This window comes from Triticum urartu, chromosome 3A (assembly GCF_056163025.1).
Source record: "Triticum urartu cultivar PI428250 chromosome 3A, HENAU_Tu73, whole genome shotgun sequence".
Lineage (NCBI taxonomy): Eukaryota > Viridiplantae > Streptophyta > Magnoliopsida > Poales > Poaceae > Triticum > Triticum urartu.
Window position 1 is genome coordinate 71,880,959 of NC_141875.1, and position 19,119 is coordinate 71,900,077.

The following is a 19,119-nucleotide window of genomic DNA, read 5'->3' on the forward strand; positions in this document are numbered from 1 at the left end:
AAACTTTTCAAATGATCATGCTCTGCATAGGAAATGATACAATTCAAACAACAGCAGCAGCAGTAGTAGTGCCTTTATAAAGATCCTGTCAATAGTTTTGTCTGGATCTTTGGCCACTGCAACCTTTATGGAGCACGCCGGGCATAACAATGACGCACACTATCATGGCACATATCCCTTACTATGGCTGCTCTTATACAGTCTAAGATGTCGATATCTAGATTACAGTGCGCCGACCAATAATCATGCAGTACCATCCAAGTCGCCGTAGCCATCTCAAAAGAAAAAAAAATTACCATAGAATGGGTGGTATTGATATCCAGTTTAGAAGTTGTTGTAGTTTTGTACAAGTATCACCGAATTGGGCCATGAACAATCGACATGGATGGTTTGATTTAGAACCGTTACGTCGGTTACAGAGGTACGATCGACATGTTTCTCCATTATTGTACGTGCTAAATTTAGTGCGGGGTAGAGATTCCTTCACTGCTCAAGTCGTTATCCTGATCGCCACAACTTCAGCCTTCCACCAGCACTTGTCTCAAACTTGTCTGATTGGGTCGCTGTCCTCTTCTTTATCACCACAACTTTTGGCCTTTTAGTAGTACATAGTATGTCAGTTTGATGAGCTTTTTAACTTCCAGTGTTCACAAATTAACCTTGTCCATGAGCAATAGTGCAACGGGCCAGTTTGGAGCGTAGGAATTTGACCTGAATTTTGTACTACCAAACAGTTAAATTCCACAAAAAACATAGGACGGAAAGACGGTACTTTTAATTAAAAAAAACTTGTGATTTAAAAAGATAGTTGCAGATTCATGAGTCCTCAGGTTCCCTTTTATTTTAACTGTACAAGGTGACCTCATCTAAGCCTCATTTCGGTCATGGACCCCTTACAGTTCCAACATGGGTAAACTCTTAAGTGTACATGCTGGAGAATTAGGCGCCGTTTATCCTTCACCCCTGAAATGGGGACATAAAATGTGTGGCAACCTAGCTTGCCTACTGTTATTCAACATTTCTGTATTGAGATTGGGAAGCAGCAATCAGGGCAGCCCCTATCCCCGAGCCATCATCCGCATGCTTGACGACTATGAACTTCGATGACTCCCCTAGCAGTTCATTTAGAGTAGTTTCCAAGCATTTGCTGAACTTGGAGTAGTGTTCGAACAGTCCTCCGTCGATGGCGATGACCGACCGGCGCTTGTCGACGGAGCCATCCCTCCCGAGCTTCTTGAGGATCCCTGCAAGGCCCGCAGCAGCCAGCCGGGCCGCCCTTCTTGCTACAATGTCGCAGATTTCAACAACCATTTTCCGCGTCTCTAAGGACGTGCCTGCAATCTGGAGGGCATGCATACCATCTCACTTCAATTTAATTATTTTCAAAAAGAGGGCAACATCCTCGCCTCTGCATCAAGCGATGCACACAGCCTTACCATATCACCTTCAATGTGTGCATAGAACTAGTATAACGTTTTCAGTATGACCGCCGTGCAATGCTCACAAAGTCAGCATACCTCTAGGATTTCCTTCAGTTTTTCTTCCACTGTCTTCAGATCGGGCATGTCGTCATGGTGCATTGCAGAAATATGCGGAGTCCTGCGTACAACGTAAAACCAGATTTATCAGCACATGCCAAGTTTGAATTTGGGAGTGCTCCCTCTGATCCAAAATAAGTGTCGCGGTTTTGAACTAAGGTTAGTTCAAAACTGTGACACTTATTATGGATTGGAGGGAGTAGCATTTTGCCATGGTTAATGAATGGTCTGTTTATTAGAAGATTAAAGCTGATGCGCATCAACAATAACATGCACTTGAATCAAATCCTTGAGTCATGTATGCAGCATTAAGCCAGATTTTATCAGCACATGTCAAGTTCAAAATTTGGCAGGACTTGCTACAGTTAATGAATGGTCTGTTTGATTAGGAGATTAAGAACACCAAGCATTAACAGAGGTATGCATTTGAAAGAAACCCTGAATTCCAGGTCATCAACAAGATAAAAATTCTTTATGACTACATACACATTAGAGTATCGACTGCACAAGGCTAGGGAAACAACGTACCGGAGATGGAAATGAGTTTTGAGCTTAGTGTGGTCAATTTCACCGAAAATGGCAGATTGCAAGGACAGTTTAAGCAAGACCCTCCTTACAATTTCACCTAAATACATTCCTGAGGTTAACTTCTCGTAGATCTGAAAGAACCAAAGTATACGATTGAGCCAATGCTCAACAGCAAGAACAGGCAGACTATAAAATAAACTTGCCTGCTCTCCTGGATTTAAGCTTTCATTATCTAATGCTTGATCATATTCAGTTACTGGAAGATGACACGAATAGAAATTACCCCATTCCATATTAATGACCTGGTATACGAGAAGACATCGCACAAATAACTTAGAAACAACAAATTAGTTCAGAAAAATCCAAACATATCCTTGAGCACCACTAGGTTTGAAGTGAAAGGTTATGACCTTTAAACCTCACCATTTGTCCTGAACTAGGCAGCTCTCCTTCCCATTTTGGTATAGCATTTGCCTTCTCAACATAAGCAGCATTTGTGCCAGTGCCAAATATCACACCTGCGACGACATCTTCATCATAGTATCTGGCTCCAGCCAATGTCCCAACAGCGTCATTAATCTATTTCGGCAATAATCTCTTAGAACGAGAAATTTCTTATGAGGTGACAACTAGATTATATTAGAAACAGTGCAATATAAACTTCTCAAACACTTACTAGTGCGGCCACATGCATGTCTAGACCTTGCTTCTGCATAGCTGTTTGCAGTTCAGCAACTACATCTTTACCTACCTGATATGAGTGAGAAAGAGATTAATTCAAAGGAAGACCCGTCTATAGACAGTTAAGTATTTGATTTTTTATGATAAACATAGTTTACTGATACGATTCCCAGAATTCTTTATCCACTATGGTTTAGAATCAAATGATGATGCGGGCTTCAAACAGCCGTATTTGGCGACATCGTTACATGATACGATGTACAAATATGCTGGGTATGTAAGCACAAGGAATTCTTACAGCATCTTCTATAGAAAATGCCTTTGTCCACTTGACAAGGGTACCCGATGCAACAGACCGTTGCCTCACTGGGAAAGAAAATGTGAATCCTAGTTCCCGTGTCTTCCCATTTGACAAGCTAGTACCCTTCTCTTCATCAGCCACAAACTTGGCTAATTCAGAAGCAATGAAACCAAACAATTCCTGCAAAATGGAGAATGAACATAATCAAATAATAAATTAAAGAATGACAACAATTCAAATCAAAGTTGTCGAATTAAGCATATAAAAACATACAGAGGAGCTCCCTGACATCAAATGTGGTGGGATGGCGACTTCTCTGGACTCGCGGCTAATGACATGCTTATCATTGCCACCTAGCTGTACCTTCAAGACACGGAAGTTTGTCCCTCCTAGGTCCAGTCCATAGAACAAACCTTCCTCTCTCCTAAATTTAGTAGCACAAAAGTAAGCAGTCAAATAGTTCTTATGGTGTTCACCGGTCAAACATAAAATTGCCAACTGAAATCAGCTGTCTTTACCATTAAATCTTTTTTTTTGGACCAAAGGCATCGGGTGCCCATCTTTATTATAAATTAATAAAGCCAACAAGTGGCAGGAGTCACACACCATTATATCTATCAATCAGTTAACCTGAATCCCGATAAAATAACACCGAAATGGATGATATTATATTATATTGTTATGAACATAATAAGGAGCTAGTATCTCTAGTTTCTCATGACCGATATGTCCGACATCCATGAGATCAGTCAAATGATTAACTTATTTTGGTCTTATTATAATGCTGTAAAGATGATAAGGATGCCACGTTTCTATTTTCTACTAGTTCCAAACTGATATATCCCATCCTATGCTTGATTCATAGGACCATAGTCTTTAATAATGTACATGTACTCCATCAAACATCAACTGATTCAAGTTAAACAACACCTTGCTACTTTCTCCACAGTAAGATACTAAGATGTGACACAGAAACTAACTGTCTACTGTCAATAGGCTGACATTTTCAGTGAGCATGAACACAAGAACTGAAAGACCAAACGCTTCCTGTGATTAACAAACAGACAAGAAGCGAGAGCTGGAGTACATAGCAACTAACCCGGTGGGGAGCTTGTCAACGTAGGAGAGCAGCATCTTGACCCTGCTCCCACCCTCCATCTCCAGCCCGGCGCACATCTCGTCGGCCATCGCCGCCGCCACGTCGCGCAGCAGCGACGGCGGCGTGGCAGACTTCTCTCGGAGGTCCGCCACCACCTGCTGCTCCGCCATTGCCGACGGCGCTCCCAATCCCCCAAAGGCAGGTCAAGGGGAAACGACTGGACTGAAACAGTTAGCGGGGAGTTTGGAGTCGACGACAGCTGAGGGGACAAAATATTCGACCGCCCAAGGAAGAAGATTTGAGAGCTCAGGGGAAAGGCGGGGGGCAGGAATGGGGTGGCGGCACGTGAAATTCGGCGAGACGAGCAGGGATGGTGGCGTGACACGTGAGATTTGGCTGGGAGCGCTCATCTTTTCGATCCGCTCGGTGGAGCGGCGGGGAAAGGTTGGCTCTGGCTCGTGCGTTGTCGTTCAGTTCTACCTCTTCGGGAACCGCGCAGCACAGATTTTTTTTATTAAAAATAAATGATAATTCAATTATTCCAAAACTGGTAAAGGTAACCTGAAATTTTGAAAAATGAGAAGGACGCTATGAGTAACAGCGTCCAGACTGGCCGCTATTGTGAACCATATCCAGGTCTGGACGCTAGTGTTAGCCGCGTCCCATGCATGATTGAACCAACCCAGACTAGGAATCCCTGAATCGGTTGTCCCCAACCTAATTGGCTTGCTCGTTCAAAAAAATGTCGATTGGTGGATCATAACAGCGAGCGGTCGGTGAGATGATGTCTCTCATGTGATGATTGGCGTTGTCGGCTGTTATGTCCCGAATGCAACGTCGCACGCATGCTATGGCCAAGCATGCTGAAGCGGAACGAGTAGCGCAAGAACAACGACTGACAAAGAACACGCATACCAGATGAAACTAAAGACGGCCCGAGTGCACCAGCGAAGCACTGGTAATGAGTGGGTCAGATTCTTAGAAGATGGATCTGCAAGTTAACTGTGTTGTTGATGTGGCTATTAGTAGTGTCGCTCTTATTCCTATAATGTATGTGAAGGACCTTGATAAGGATTGGAGCATCTCTAGCTGATCCTAAAACGGTTAGAGAAGTAAAAAAAAATCCGGCCTTACTTCTCTAACCAGGACTTAACTTATCCCGTAACTCCTATAGTGGAGTATATATTTTACTCCTCACCTTGCTGAGCATCTAAACTTACTCGACTTTTCCGTCGTGGAGTAAAAGCACCACATGCTTCTTTGCCTCTCCCCCCCCCCCAAATCCCCTGTCGCCTTCATGTCATCGGCGAGCCCCCCCCCCATCGCTCTCGTACACCGACCCTTGCCGCCATGGCCAGATCCCATGGCTGTCCCTCCTCGCCACCCATCCGCAGAGTGGATCCGCGCCACCACGAGCGCAGCGCTGACCCGTCTGCCTCCTGCCATCATCACAACTATTCCTTGAGCGTCGCCCCATCTGCCTCCCACGGCAGGCTCTCCGGCTTCCCCGACCTCCCAGCTCCGCCGCCGCAATGAGACCGTACATCGGCATGTGGCAGCGGGCATGGGGGACACGGGTGGCCCAGATCACAGTCCGGCACACCCATGAGAAGCTTTGGCTCAGACCCTTCCAATTCGCCGAGCGGGCCGCCAAAGAATATGACATTTGGCCGGTCGCGCCGACGGCCACCAGAACTTTTACTTTTGTGGGAGGTTGCGGCTAGATGTCAGTGTCGGTGTCAAAACCGGCGGATCTCGGGTAGGGGGTCCCGAACTGTGCGTCTAGGCGGATGGTAACAGGAGACGAGGGACACGATGTTTTTACCCAGGTTCGGGCCCTCTCGATGGAGGTAAAACCCTACGTCCTGCTTGATTAATATTGATGATATGGGTAGTACAAGAGTAGATCTACCACGAGATCAGAGAGGCTAAACCCTAGAAGCTAGCCTATGGTATGATTGTCTGTCCCTACGGACTAAAACCCTCCGTTTTATATAGACACCGGAGAGGGCTAGGGTTACACAGAGTCGGTTACAATGGTAGGAGATCTACATATCCGTATCGCCAAGCTTGCCTTCCACACCAAGGAAAGTCCCTCTTTGTGTTCAAAATCTTCTATGAAGTATTTGGAGGAGGAACCCGCCTTGCAATGCCGAAGACAATCTGCGCGCCGGACTCGTCGTCATTGAAGCCTGGTTCAGGGGCTACTGAGGGAGTCCTGGATTAGGGGTGTCTGGATAGCCGGACTATACCTTCGGCCGGACTCCTGGACTACGAAGATACAAGATTGAAGTCTTGTTAAAGCAGAGATCGTGTCCCCTTATTCCGGGATTCTCATCAATACGGGCGTGGGTAACCCAACCGTACCCGTTGGTATGTTTTCTCGATCAAAGGCGAGTCCCAAATGATCACGGGGTGGGCCCTTGGTATTCAACCTCTTATAAAGAGACCAGGGCCTTACTCCTTTCTTTCAATCTCAAACGAGTTCGCCCTTCGCCTCGAGTTCCAACACCCAAGGCTCCAGATTTCAGGCGCTTCGGACCTTCGACAATGTCCGGTTCCGACCTTCGAGGCCGATGGATGCCCTCCTCCGTCACGGAGGAGGACGTGCTGAAGTTAAGAGAGGCCAGGTTCTTGACCGGCGAAATCTGGCATAGGCTGCCTGCTCAAGGGCAGGTCATTCCCACTCCCAAGCCTGGTGAGAGTGTGGTGTTCATGTCTCACTTCCTTCGGGGGCTAGGCTTCCCGACGGATCCCTTCGTGAGGGGGCTCATGCTTTATTATGGGCTGGAATTTCATGACTTAGCTCCGAAGTCCATCCTCCATATTTCCTCATTCATCGTCGTGTGTGAAGCCTTCCTCCGTATTACTCCTCACTTCGGACTATGGCTCAAGACCTTCAAAGTAGAGCCGAAGATGATCGAGGGACGGCACGCGGAGTGCGGAGGTGCTTTTATAAGCAAGAATGCTGGTGCTCCATGGCCCGAGGGCTCTTTTCAAGGGGAGTCCAGCTTATGGCAACGAGAGTGGTTTTATATCACAGCTCCCGGGAGCACCAAGTGGGTGGCGCTGCCTGCTTTCCGCTCGGGTCCCCCGCCGCGACTGGCGTCATGGGTCAATAAGGGGCTGGACTGGGGGTCGGCAAAGGACGTGCCCCTATTGCAGGGCCGCATTCGAGATCTCCTAGAAAGAGACATCAGTCTGGTCGTGGTGACGCAGGTTATGTTAATTTGCCGAGTTTTGCCCTGCAAACGTCGCCCCCTCCGCCTGTGGGAGTTCAACCCAGAGGGGCCACGAGTTCTCCAACATTTTCTTGGCATGACGCCCGTGGAGATGTACAAATTGTTCTTCGGACCACAAGTAGTGTGTCCGGATTCTACGGAGGACGCAGGTCTGAGCTGCAATCGTCCGGATACTCAAGTAAGTAGCCTTGTGCCCGGACTCGCTATCCGTATAATTATCATAAAATTGCCCCTAAAAGAGATGTCCTTTAAACAGGAGTGGATAGCGAAAGCAAAGCTAATCAGGTGTTCGGCCCCCCTCCCCGAGACCACGCTGGATCCCATGTTAGTCAGGATGTTGGAGGTTGTGCCTTAAGAGGAAAGCGAGGGAGGGGACAAGGAAGCTACAGCCTCCTCGAAGAAGGTTGTCCGGAAGGGAGGAATCGAAAATTCCTCTCCTCAGGGGAAGAAGAGGACCGCCTCTGATGACCCGGAGACCATGGCCTCAAAGCGGCGGAAGAAATCTTTGTCAGAGGGTCCTGCGCCGGGGGATACTTCGGCCGAATTATGCCCTCAAGGGGATCGGCTCTCCACCAAGCCGTAAGTAGAGAGGAGTTTTTCTTTTTAAGAAATGAGAGAAATCCTTGTGTTATATCTGAGGAGAGTAATCAAAAATTTACCTTGTAGCTCGGACCTTAGCCCTTCTCAGCAGAGCTCGTCTTCGGGGGATCTTCTTCCGGAGATGATGGAGAGCGGAACGCCTCCCTCTGCCGTACCGCCTTGCGAGGCGGGTGATCCTGAGGTATCGTCGCGGAGGGTTTCTCCGAATCCGGCAGGGCCGAAAGGTAGTCATATGGCCCCCCAAAGCCCTCCGCGTCCGGCCTTCAAAAAGGGCCATCGGATGAGTCTGGCACCGTCTGGTGCGCGATCGGAGGAGCTGAAGGATCTGCTAGGGCGAGCATCTATCTCAGAGGAGCACCGTGCATTGATGGGTACGGTGATTGAGAGGATTTCATCCGCGAAGAGCGGATTGCACGAGGCCGTCAGGAGTTAACTGGCAGGTTTTGAGGTACGCGAAATAATGTACTCTTTTCGGACAGTTGCACATAAATAAGATGCGCCCTGTGTAGATAGTAGCCCCTGAGACTCTGTGCATTGTCAAAAGTGGCGGCGCGCAGAGGATAAAAATCCCAGGTCTAATATGCCGCCTTCATATAGGTGGCGAAGTGTCCGGTGGCAAGCCGGACTGATGAAGTTGCCGAGCTAAAGCGGCAACTTGACGTGGCAGATGCCGACATCGCGCTTGTCAACAAGCGGCTTGACGGGGCACAAGGTTTGTAATTCCTCCGGCGGCACCTGGTAAGAGGAGCTTTATGCCAGTATCTTACAATGTGTGCGCTTGATGCAGATGGTGCTGCTGCCATGGAGAATCTTCGGGCGGAACTTGCCCGAGCCAAGGAGCAAGCCAGGAAAAGTGATGCGGCTGCCTTAAAGGCAATTGAAGAGCTGAAAGCCGAACAGGTTGCTCACTACCGAAGCAAGAAGGAAATGGCCGAGATGGCCGTGAAGCTGAAGAACGCTGCTGACCATTGCAAGCTTCTTGAAAAAGAAGATCGGGCGGAACAGACGGACCTGGAGAAGGCCGTTGCCGATGCCAAGGATACTCGCTCTGTGATGAGAGCTATGAAGGAGGAGCTGCGTCAAGCCAGAGAGATCGCGGCTGGAAAGCCCTTTATGCTGCGGAGGAAGTTCTGTGATCCTAAACATGCTCCGTTAGACCGGATGTGGAGTACGGCGGACGCCTATCTGGATTTGGCAGCGAGTGCCGTAGATGCGGCCGAACACTTCCGAGATCAAGAAGATCGCGAAGTGGAAAAGCTCTTTTGGTCGCAGTTCCACAATCCGGAGCGTCCGCTGTCATTAGACGATCATTTGGCCGAATGGGCCGAGCTAAATAGGTTGTCCGGACTCGCCATGAAGTATGTCATGAGTCATCTGTGGCCAGAGAGGCCAGAGCCGAAAATTTATTTCAACTTGGTGCAGCAGTTCCTTGGTGCGGCGCCGCATATCAATGCGATGAAGCGGTCAGCGTGCATAGAGGGTGCGCGGATGGCTCTTGCCCATGTCAAGACATACTGGGCGGAAATGGAGGCCACCGTTGTTGCATCCCCAGACTCGGATGGAAGCCGAGTACCTGCCGAGCACTATTTTCAGGAAGTTCTGCAAGGCGCTCGTTTAATAGAGACGCAGTGCTCGAAGGATACTATATTCGAATAGCATATATTATTGTAAAACAATATTTTGATAAATTGTAGAGGCTTTTTCTACTTGTGCCTGCAAGTATTATAATACCTCCTATGCGGCCGTTTAACATATATGTATATATAATCTGAAAGATGGCAGTCGTCGGCTTCAGCCCCCACGCACATAATGCGGGGGTGTTCGCAGAAGGCGCATTTTCACACTTGAGCCAACGTCTTGGTCCTACAAAGGAGGTGATAGCGCAGCGAACTAGGCAATCGGACTATGATGCTTTATCACTTTCACTTAGCCATAGGAGTTTGACAGTGAGGCTACTTATATAGCCCCTGGTGGCGCCTGCGCTCGCCCGAACTCGGGGCGCGTATGTGCCTGGCCGGGAAGCGGCCCTTCGTTAATGCGGAGGAATCCTAAAGATTCCGGTAAGTCATCGAGTGGTTGACCAGTCTCACGCTATATCATGATAGTCAGTTTTCGGCTTTTTCTACTGAGGTGCTCGCCTGGCCGAACCGGGGCACAATCGCAGTAGTTCTCCTGGTGCCTCCTTAGCCGATAGAGCGGAACGTAAGGTAGCAAAACACAGGAGCCGGGCAAACCCAACATTTGACCAAAGACATTATTCGGAGCTGATGCATATAAGGCCAAACTTGCGACGCCGAACACTCCCTAAGGTATTCGGTCTTTATGAGGGCGGGCGGGATAACGCCCTTAGTAATAAGCCCCTAGTGTCCAGGTACGCGCAAAACTCTGACGTGGCCACATGCCAAAACGCCAGCCTCCTCCTTGGTTATACCAAGAAACCAGGGGGTGTGTATCAACAAGAGACAGTAAAAAAGGTTTACGCAGGGTCTTAATCTGAAAAGAATCCTTGGAACGGGTCCCTGCTGCACGTCTGCGCCTGTGTCTCCGTTGTGCCGTATCCTGGACGGGCGTAGCACGGTGTTTATCTGTAAAAGAGAGGAACTTTAGTTAAAGAAAGATCGTGCCGAACATGAGTTATACTAAATAAACAAAGTATAAATCGAAATGGGTAAAATTGAGCTTTATTGTCTCTTGTTTTATATGCGCGGAGCCCCTAGTACAGGGGTATACGGCTATTAAGCCTTTATCAATTGTATGTTTATGCCGGACTTGTCTAGCCATGTCCGTGGTCTTAACAACCTGTTTAGGTACTTTGGCTAGTGAAGCCGCTTTATTGTGGGGTTGTCAAGGCAGCCGCACTGTCTTCCGCGCGGGAGGAACACTCAATGTTTTCCCTTTAATGAGATGATGCCTCGTGGACCGGGCATATTAAGCGTAAGAGATGCATAATGCGGTATTGCGTTAAAGCGGGCGAAAGCTTCGCGCCCCAGCAGTGCTTGATAGCTACTTGAGAATGGGGCGATCTGGAAAGTTAGCTGTTCGCGACGGAAGTTATCGGGGGAGCCAAACATAACTTCTAGCTGGAGAGAACCTATACAACGGGCATCCGAGCCTGGCGTTACCCCTTGAAAGGAGGTTTTGCTATGGCGAATTTTTGTTGGGTCTATCCCTATGTTGCGGATTGTGTCCTGGTATAACAGGTTTAGACCACTGCCGCTGTCCATCAGGACATTTGTAAAGTGGAGTCCGCCGATTATTGGATCTAATACCAAGGCAGTCCAGCCTGCGTTCCAGATACTTTTAGAGTAATCCTAATGGTCGAAGGTGATCGATTTTAACAACCATTGGTGAGACTCCTTTGGGATAGGCCGTACGGCGCGTATCTCTGTTGGCGCCATTCTGTTCGTCACGTGAAGTAAGTTTACTGTTTTGACTTCTTGTGGGAAATCCTTTTGTTTCCTGGTGCTCTGCTTGTGGGGTTCGTCGTTGTCCTCACTTGGTGTGTCGAGCCCCTTGTGTTCGGCGTTGAGTTTGCCGGATTTCTTGAAAACCCAACAATCGCTGTGGGTATGGTTCGCAGGCTTCCCGGGAGTACTGTGTATTTGACATATCTTGTCCAAGATTTTGTTTAAGTTGGATAGCTCGTCCCTGTTATCCTTGAGGGGCGGCTTTCTCTGATTCTGCCGTGAGCTTTTGAATCCGGCGTTGACCGTCGTGCTCTTTGGGCTCTTTCCCTTATTCCGGCGCTGGTCCTTGCTGCGTCGGGGTTTTCCGTTTCCATCCCTAACTTCGGATGTACTTGGGTTGCTGGTGCTAAATCTTGCCAACCAGCTGTCCTCTCCTGCGTAAAAGTGGGTCATGAGGCTTGTTAATGCGGCCATTGTTCTTGGCTTTTCTTGGCCGAGGTGTCTGGCGAGCCATTCGTCTCGAACGTTATGCTTAAAAGCTGCTAGGGCTTCGGCGTCCGGACAGTCGACTATCTGATTCCTTTTAGTAAGAAATCTGTTCCAGAATTTCCGGGCTGACTCTCCGGGTTGTTGAGTTATGTGATTGAGATCGTCTGCATCCGGAGGGCGGACATAGGTCCCTTGAAAATTTTCCCGGAAAGCATCCTCAAGCTCTTCCCAACTTCCAATGGTGTTTTCGGGAAGGCTTTTGAGCCAATGCCGGGCTGGCCCTTTAAGCTTGAGGGGTAAGTATATTATGGCGTGGAGGTCATCTCCTCTGGCCATGTGTATGTGGAGGATATAATCCTCGATCCAGACCCCAGGGTCTGTTGTTCCGTCATACGCCTCTATGTTTATGGGCTTGAATCCCGCTGGAAATTCATGGTCCAGCACCTCATCGGTGAAACATAGGGGGTGTGCGGCACCCCTGTATTTGGGTGTGCCGTGATGTTCGGATATTTGTTGTGTTGTATTGCTTACTAGATGAAAGTGCTAGTGATCGACTAGAGGGGGGGGTGAATAGGCGATTTTTATGGAAGTCTTCAAAACATGTAATCGAAGACAAACGATAGAAATAAACCTATTACCATGCAGCGGAAGGTAGACTACACTAGGCAAACCATAGTCAAGTATTCAATGAAGTGAAAGCACAATGACTAATAGCGGCTAGTCAGTAAGGATCAGGTAGGAAGATATTGTGAAGCCAATTAGAACAAGTAATCACTCAGTGAAGCCAAATGGTGATGCAATCGTACAGTGACTTCACAAGGACCAACAGTAAGTAAAGGGAAGGGAAGGATGAAACCAGTGACTCGTTGAAGACAATGATTTGTTGGACCAGTTCCAGTTGTTGTGACAACTGTATGTCTGGTTAGGGAGGCTGAGATTCAACTCAAAAGACCTCGTCTTCACCTTATTCCCCTTGAGCTAAGGACACCCAGTCCTCGCCCAATCACTCTGGTTAGTCTTCAAGGTAGACTTCCAAACCTTCACAGACTTCGTTCACCGGCGATCCACAATGACTCTTGGATGCTCAGAACGTGACGCCTAACTGGCTGGAGGATTCACAGTCCTCAAGTGTAATAAGTCTTCAGGTCACACAGACAGGAAGACTTAAGTGATGCCTAACACTCTTTGGCTCTGGGTGCTTAGGGCTTTATCCTCGCAAGGAATTCTCTCTCAAAGGCTTCGAGGTGGGTTGCTCTCAAACGACAAAAGCCGTACTCTAACTCTGAGCAGCCAACCATTTATGGTTGTAGGGGGTGGGCTATTTATAGCCACTAGGCAACCCGACCTGATTTGTCCGAAATGACCCTGGGTCACTAAGGAACTGACACGTGTTCCAACGGTCAGATTTCAAACGCACACGGCAACTTTACTTGGGCTACAAGAAAGGCTGACTTATCCAACTCTGGACAAGATTTGCTCTCATAGTCTTCACTCGAAGACATAGGATTTTGGTTAAGCATCACTTCAGTCATTCTGGCTGGTTCTCTTGGACCCCACTTAACAGTACAGTGGTTCCTATGACTCAACAAAGAAAAACACAGAACGACGAAACTGCTAAGTCTTCGCGCTCCATAGTCTTCACGCGATGTCTTCTCTTGTCATAGTCTTCAATGTGAATGTCTTCACATACCACCTTTGACTTCAATGTCTTCATACATTTTTAGGGGTCATCTCTGGTAGGAAAACCGAATCAATGAGGGACTTCTACCTGTGTTATCCTGCAATTCTCACAAACACATTAGTCCCTCAACTAGGTTTGTCGTCAATACTCCAAAACCAACTAGGGGTGGCACTAGATGCACTTACAATCTCCCCCTTTTTGGTTATTGATGACAAACTAGTTGAAGTTTTCAACGGGGAATATAATATGTGAAATTGTAAAGGATAGGGAATTGTCTTCATAAGTTGCAAGGGCTCCCCCTGAAGATGTGCGTATAAGTAATTTGCTTTTGGAATGCAAATGCACATGGCAGGTTGTACTTGTGGAGATCCTCTTCAACTTATGATGACAATTCATCGTGCATGAAAAGTATGTGAAGATAATGACATGCATAATGAAAAATGGACGTCTGCAAAATGATCTAAGTGCGGAATTTATCGTCGCACATGCGGAATTTATCATCGCATCACAGAATTGCAAATAAGTAGCAGACGACCATCGAGTTTAAGTGTTACAACTCAAAGAACCAAAAGTATCAAAACGAGAGTTGTAAACACTAGGCAAAATATAAAGCAACCGCCCATATAGACCCGTTTGAAGACTATCAAACTCATATGCTTCTCCCCCTTTTGTCAGTAAGGACCAAAAAGGTTTGAAGACACAGAGCATCTACTCGTTCCCATGATGAGTAGGTGAAGCAGCAAGGTCGTCCGTGTTGTTCGGCGGTGCAGACGAACTCGGGGCAGTGTCGATGCGTGCAGAAGTAGGGGGCGGTGAAGTGGCATCATCTTCGTCCTCGATCACTCTGGAATTCACAGTTGCCGCGGAGGAAGAGAACTCAGAGTCTTCAAGAGATGGAGTTCATCGCAGCACAGTCCTTCTTGGAGGTGTGGAGTCAAACTTGAAACGTTCAGAGAAGCGTCAGCCCTTTCCATGTACGCCGACAGGTTTCATGGGCAACAAAGGCATTCTTGGTGGCAAGATTGCGAATGCGGTTGACATCCACCAAGAGGCTTTGCATTTGGCGCTTCAGCCAGTCATGATGCCTATCCTGTTTCTGATGAAGGGCAACCAGAAGCTCTCGGTCATTGAGAACACGAGATCGCTTCTTGGGCCGTTGGGCAATGGTGCTTTCAGTGGCTTCAGTGAGGGCATGATGAGGTGCACGTGTAGTACCAGCCAGAGGATAAAAATGAGTGACTGCTTCAACTCCTTCAATGTTTTGAGAGAAGCTTTGATGCTCAGCATTCTGAAGACTTAGAGGCTCCTTGGCAGGCTCTGGATAGATGGCTTCAACGGACATATCAACGTCAGGCAGAAAGATCCGATAATTGCGAGCAGAGGGCTGATATGAGACAACTGAGTGTAGTTTGATCAGCCGCATTATCCATGGAGCGTAAAACTTCAAGCCAAAAAGATCAGATCCTGATGCAGCAAGTTGGCGGATGAAGAAGTCTTGTGCATTGAAGCATTTGCCGTGAAGAATATAAAAGACCAAAGTCTTCATTGCACCTTCCAGCTTTGCATGTGGAGAATGTCCTTTGGTGGGCCAGAGAGTTCGCCTGATAATGTGATAGATAGTGCGTGGCAGATACTCAAGGTCTTCAACAAAATACTCCTTAAGGATATGCAGCATCTGGAGGCAAAGGCTTCATCATGCTAAGCATCTGACTCATGTTTGGTTCAGGCTTCTGAAAGATGCTCTCCATAGCTGTACTGTGATGCTGACAACCAGGTTCATAAAGATCTCCAGGAGTGGGCAGACCAGTGAGCTCAATGATATCAAAGGCTTTGGCTTCGTGATGAACATTTCCGGTCATCCACTCAAGGACCCAAGTCTTCGGATCTCTTTTGTAGCCACGAATGTGAAGAGTGGCATAGAATTGGAGCAGTAATTCTTCGTTCTAGTGCTCTTGGTCGGTGACGAACGGCAACAATCCAGACTCTTTGAAGCAATCCAGAGCTTCTTCCAAGCAAGGCAGACTAGTTATGGCTTCAGTATCAAGATGCATATGAGGGAAAATGCGACCTTGATTGTACAGAATGCATGAGTAATAACTTCGCTGCGGATAGCTCCAAAACCGATCAGAAGATATTCTTTCCCTGGAGTAGGGGTTCTTGGCGCTATTGAAGAAGGTGTTGTCTGCTTTGAAGCCGTTGACATTAAAGGATCCGGGTGCTGATGCAGGACCTGGAAACCTGGGCAACCTTGGCATTGGCTTCTATACCTGAGGTCTGTGCTCAACGTGATAGTCAAACTGAGGACCAGCAGCAGGCGTAGGAACAGGAGCAGTTGCATCATTGGCTTCATTGACTTCTGGCACATTGGTTGGTGCAGGCTCCACATTTGCTTCAGCCATGACAACGTCATTGGCTTCATTTGAGTTGGTGGTGGCAGCCTCGAGATTCTCAACCTCCACTTGATGAGCTGGAGGGTCGGGCACAGACACGTTCTCCTCGAGAACAGCTTCTTCAGTAATGGGGGGAGTAGGGACACGTTCTTCTTCTTGTGTGTCGTCGGCTGATGCAGCCGGAATGTCTTTAGCAGCCTTAGCCTCAGACTCGAAGACATTCACAGTAGGAGTGGCATCTGGAAACACTTGACGTGTAACAGATTGGTGGGGCACTTCTCCTTCTGGAACACTCGAAAGAGGGACTTGAGACCTTGGTCCTTTGCGAAGCCTACCTAACGCTGGCGACGCCGTTGGAGATGGAGTTGGCTAGGCCTCAAAGTCATCTTCTTCTTCTTGCCGGGGTGGTGTGACTTGTTGTTGTGGGTGATCAGCCCATGATGCATCCTGTGCAATTGGCGTCAGAGGACGACCAATGCTGATGAGTTCGCTGTGCGTAAGTACAGGCAATGATACCAGTTGGTGCTCGATTTGAGGAAGAACTACATCATCTTCAATATTGTCATGGTGACCAATGTCTTCAGCAGCGGTGGGATCAACTGCTGGAATGTCTTCAGCTTCATGAGCCTCTGTGGAAGCAGGCTCATGGATAATTAGTTGGTGCTCTTGTTGTGCAGATGCAGGGCGAACCATTGAGATAGGTTCAACAACTAAGGGCTCTGTGGGAGCAGCCCGATCCTTCTTGGTCTTGCGCTTCTTCTTGGAGGGAGCAGCATCAGAGGCTTCAGGATGTTTCCTCTTTCTAGCTTCAGCCTCAGCAGTCCTCATCTTCTTCAGTTCCGAAGCGGTTGACCTGACCTTTGGCTTCGAGCCGGTCATGCTGGCTGGGAAGACAATGGGATGTGCTTCCTGCCTTGGGGCTTCGGGTTCGGCCGTAGCTGGCTTCTTCTTCTTCTTTGCAGCCATCCTGGAATCGATGCCAGGACGACCAAGAGCCTTGCGCTTCTCAGCCTCATTGTAGGCTTGCACACACTTGTCAGCCAGGCTCTTCATGCGCTCACGAGAACCTTGAGCTTCTTCATGCTTCTTGAGAAAGGCTTCCTTGAGCTCGTGCAGCATGATCTGGAAGTTTTTGACATCTTGCACGCTGAGCTTGGCCATGTGCTTCTTGAACTGAGCTTTCTCATAGTCGATCTTTTGCTTCAGTTCAACGATGCGCTGAGCTAGAGCTAGCTCGGAAGCAATGGCGCCAGTGAAGGCGACACTGAGGCCAATTGGAAGTTGCAGATCTTCAAAGCTGAGGTTGGGTGTGTCAAACCACTCATCGATGAAGTTATGGATGATTGCCACATCAAAGAGAGGCAAATCATTGAAGATTTCTGCTTCTTCTTTGCTCTTGATCAGTTGCTCAAGAGCGTCATCTGCAAGATCTTCATCGCTAGACAGATCAATAGCGTCGTTGCGCAGAATAGCAGCATCAGTCAGTTCTTGGCTGGTGTGTTGCAAAGGAATCTTTACTTTCGAGGGCTTGGAGATGCGTGACAAATCTTCAGACTGCACACTATCTTCAGGAGGTGCAGTAGCTAGTGGCTTCGCTCGTGAGATTTTTGGTGCTGAGGTAGGCTTTGAAGCTTTAGGATTCTTCAGTTTCTTTGGCTTCGGCGATGCAGGCGCTTCATCAGATTTAGCGTCATCTGCAGGCTCATCCACGGCTGTCCCTTGAACCATGATATGAGTGATGAGACCTTCCAGGTTGTAGAAGGGCCCAACAAGATTGGGTTCAGCTTCGCGGGTGCCATCGGCACGGGGAGCAGAGGGACCAGGGTTGAAGTCTAGTCCCAATGACTTCTTGTTTTGCTTCGCCGAATTCTAGGCAAACTGGAAGTTGCGCTTGAACAGATTGTCATCAAGACACCATAGCAATGACGATGGGTCAACATCCGCAGGCTGTGGTCCACGGACCATGCAGGGATAGAAGCCTTGTTCAATGGCTTCATCTCTGGACCTGGGTTGAAGATTTCTGTATAGGATGTCTCCCCAGGGTCGCTTGATGGCATTCTTCTCAGCATATTCCTTGGTCACAAACCTGTACTTGAACCACTGTTCTGCCCAATATCGCCGAATCCATTGGATTCGTGTCTTGCGCTGATTGTAATCCTCTTCTGGATCGGTCTTGTACAGCTCTGAGAGGTCATCGGGCAGATCTCTTGATGTTTCACCTCGACGCTTTCTGCCACCCTTCCTTACTGATTTCTCTGCAGCCATGAACTTTAAACTGAATGGCTTCAACATGTTCAAAGGCTTCAAAGGCTTTCGCTTGCTGGACAAACAGGAACTGGCTTCGGGAGAATTTATATGATGCTGTAAGAATTCTGCAAATGAATGCAGACTATGAGAACCAAGGGATTCTCCCACGGACATGTACCTGTGACAGCATTAAGGTGCGAGGGAAGGGGAAGAGGTCATATGCATTCTCAGAAGATTTTGAAGATAAATCAGTTTAGAAGACATTGACCTCAACGTGCGAAGACATTCACTCATAGATAAAGAGTTGGTTCCAGATTTGTACGAATCCATGGATCAATACAAGTGAGGAATCTAACTACTTTGTGAAGCATAAGTGAACATACTAGGCATATTATGAGATGCAGTATGAAATAGATCCAACTTGTGTGAATAGAAACTTCTTGTGGCAAAAAGTGATGAATCTATAGGATCAAAGGGGCTGTAAAAAGGAAGTTTTATTTACCACACGAAGAACTGCTAGACGGAGAGGGAGATGAGGCCGATCAGTTCGATCGTTCGTGCCCTAACTTGGCGACGGAGGACACCTACGGCGATGGCGGAGAAGACGATGTCCGCGGCCGGCGTGAAGACGGCGTCCGAGAGGTCGCGGCAACTAAGCGCTTCGTCGCCGGCGTCGTCAAGGGCTAGCGGTGGCGCTAGGGTTTGTGCGAGAGTGGAAGAAAGGATAATGACTATGGTGAGGCGTGTATTTATAGGGACAGGGACAACACAGTGTTATTACACAGGTACCCCTGGCGATTCACATCTGAAGGACATGTGGCCATCATGCAACATATCGAAGGTTGTTCCACGTTCCCACGCACGCCTGGATTGTCGGGTGGTCGTTCCCACTTCTCCGGGTTTCAGGTGAAGGAAT

General features: G+C 48.1%; 1 protein-coding gene across 1 annotated transcript; it reads right to left on the reverse strand.

The window, feature by feature from the left end:
- Window positions 1-772: 772 nt before the first annotated feature.
- On the reverse strand, window positions 773-4,580 carry LOC125542912 (hexokinase-8). The gene is made up of 9 exons (XM_048706136.2): window positions 4,148-4,580; window positions 3,322-3,472; window positions 3,046-3,228; window positions 2,743-2,817; window positions 2,490-2,645; window positions 2,270-2,368; window positions 2,067-2,197; window positions 1,518-1,599; window positions 773-1,341 (listed from the first exon to the last, which is right to left on the reverse strand). Exons 1-9 carry the CDS (start codon window positions 4,315-4,317, stop codon window positions 1,009-1,011), a joined length of 1,380 nt encoding a protein of 459 aa, XP_048562093.2. The 5' UTR covers window positions 4,318-4,580; the 3' UTR covers window positions 773-1,008.
- Between the last annotated feature and the right edge of the window lie 14,539 nt (window positions 4,581-19,119).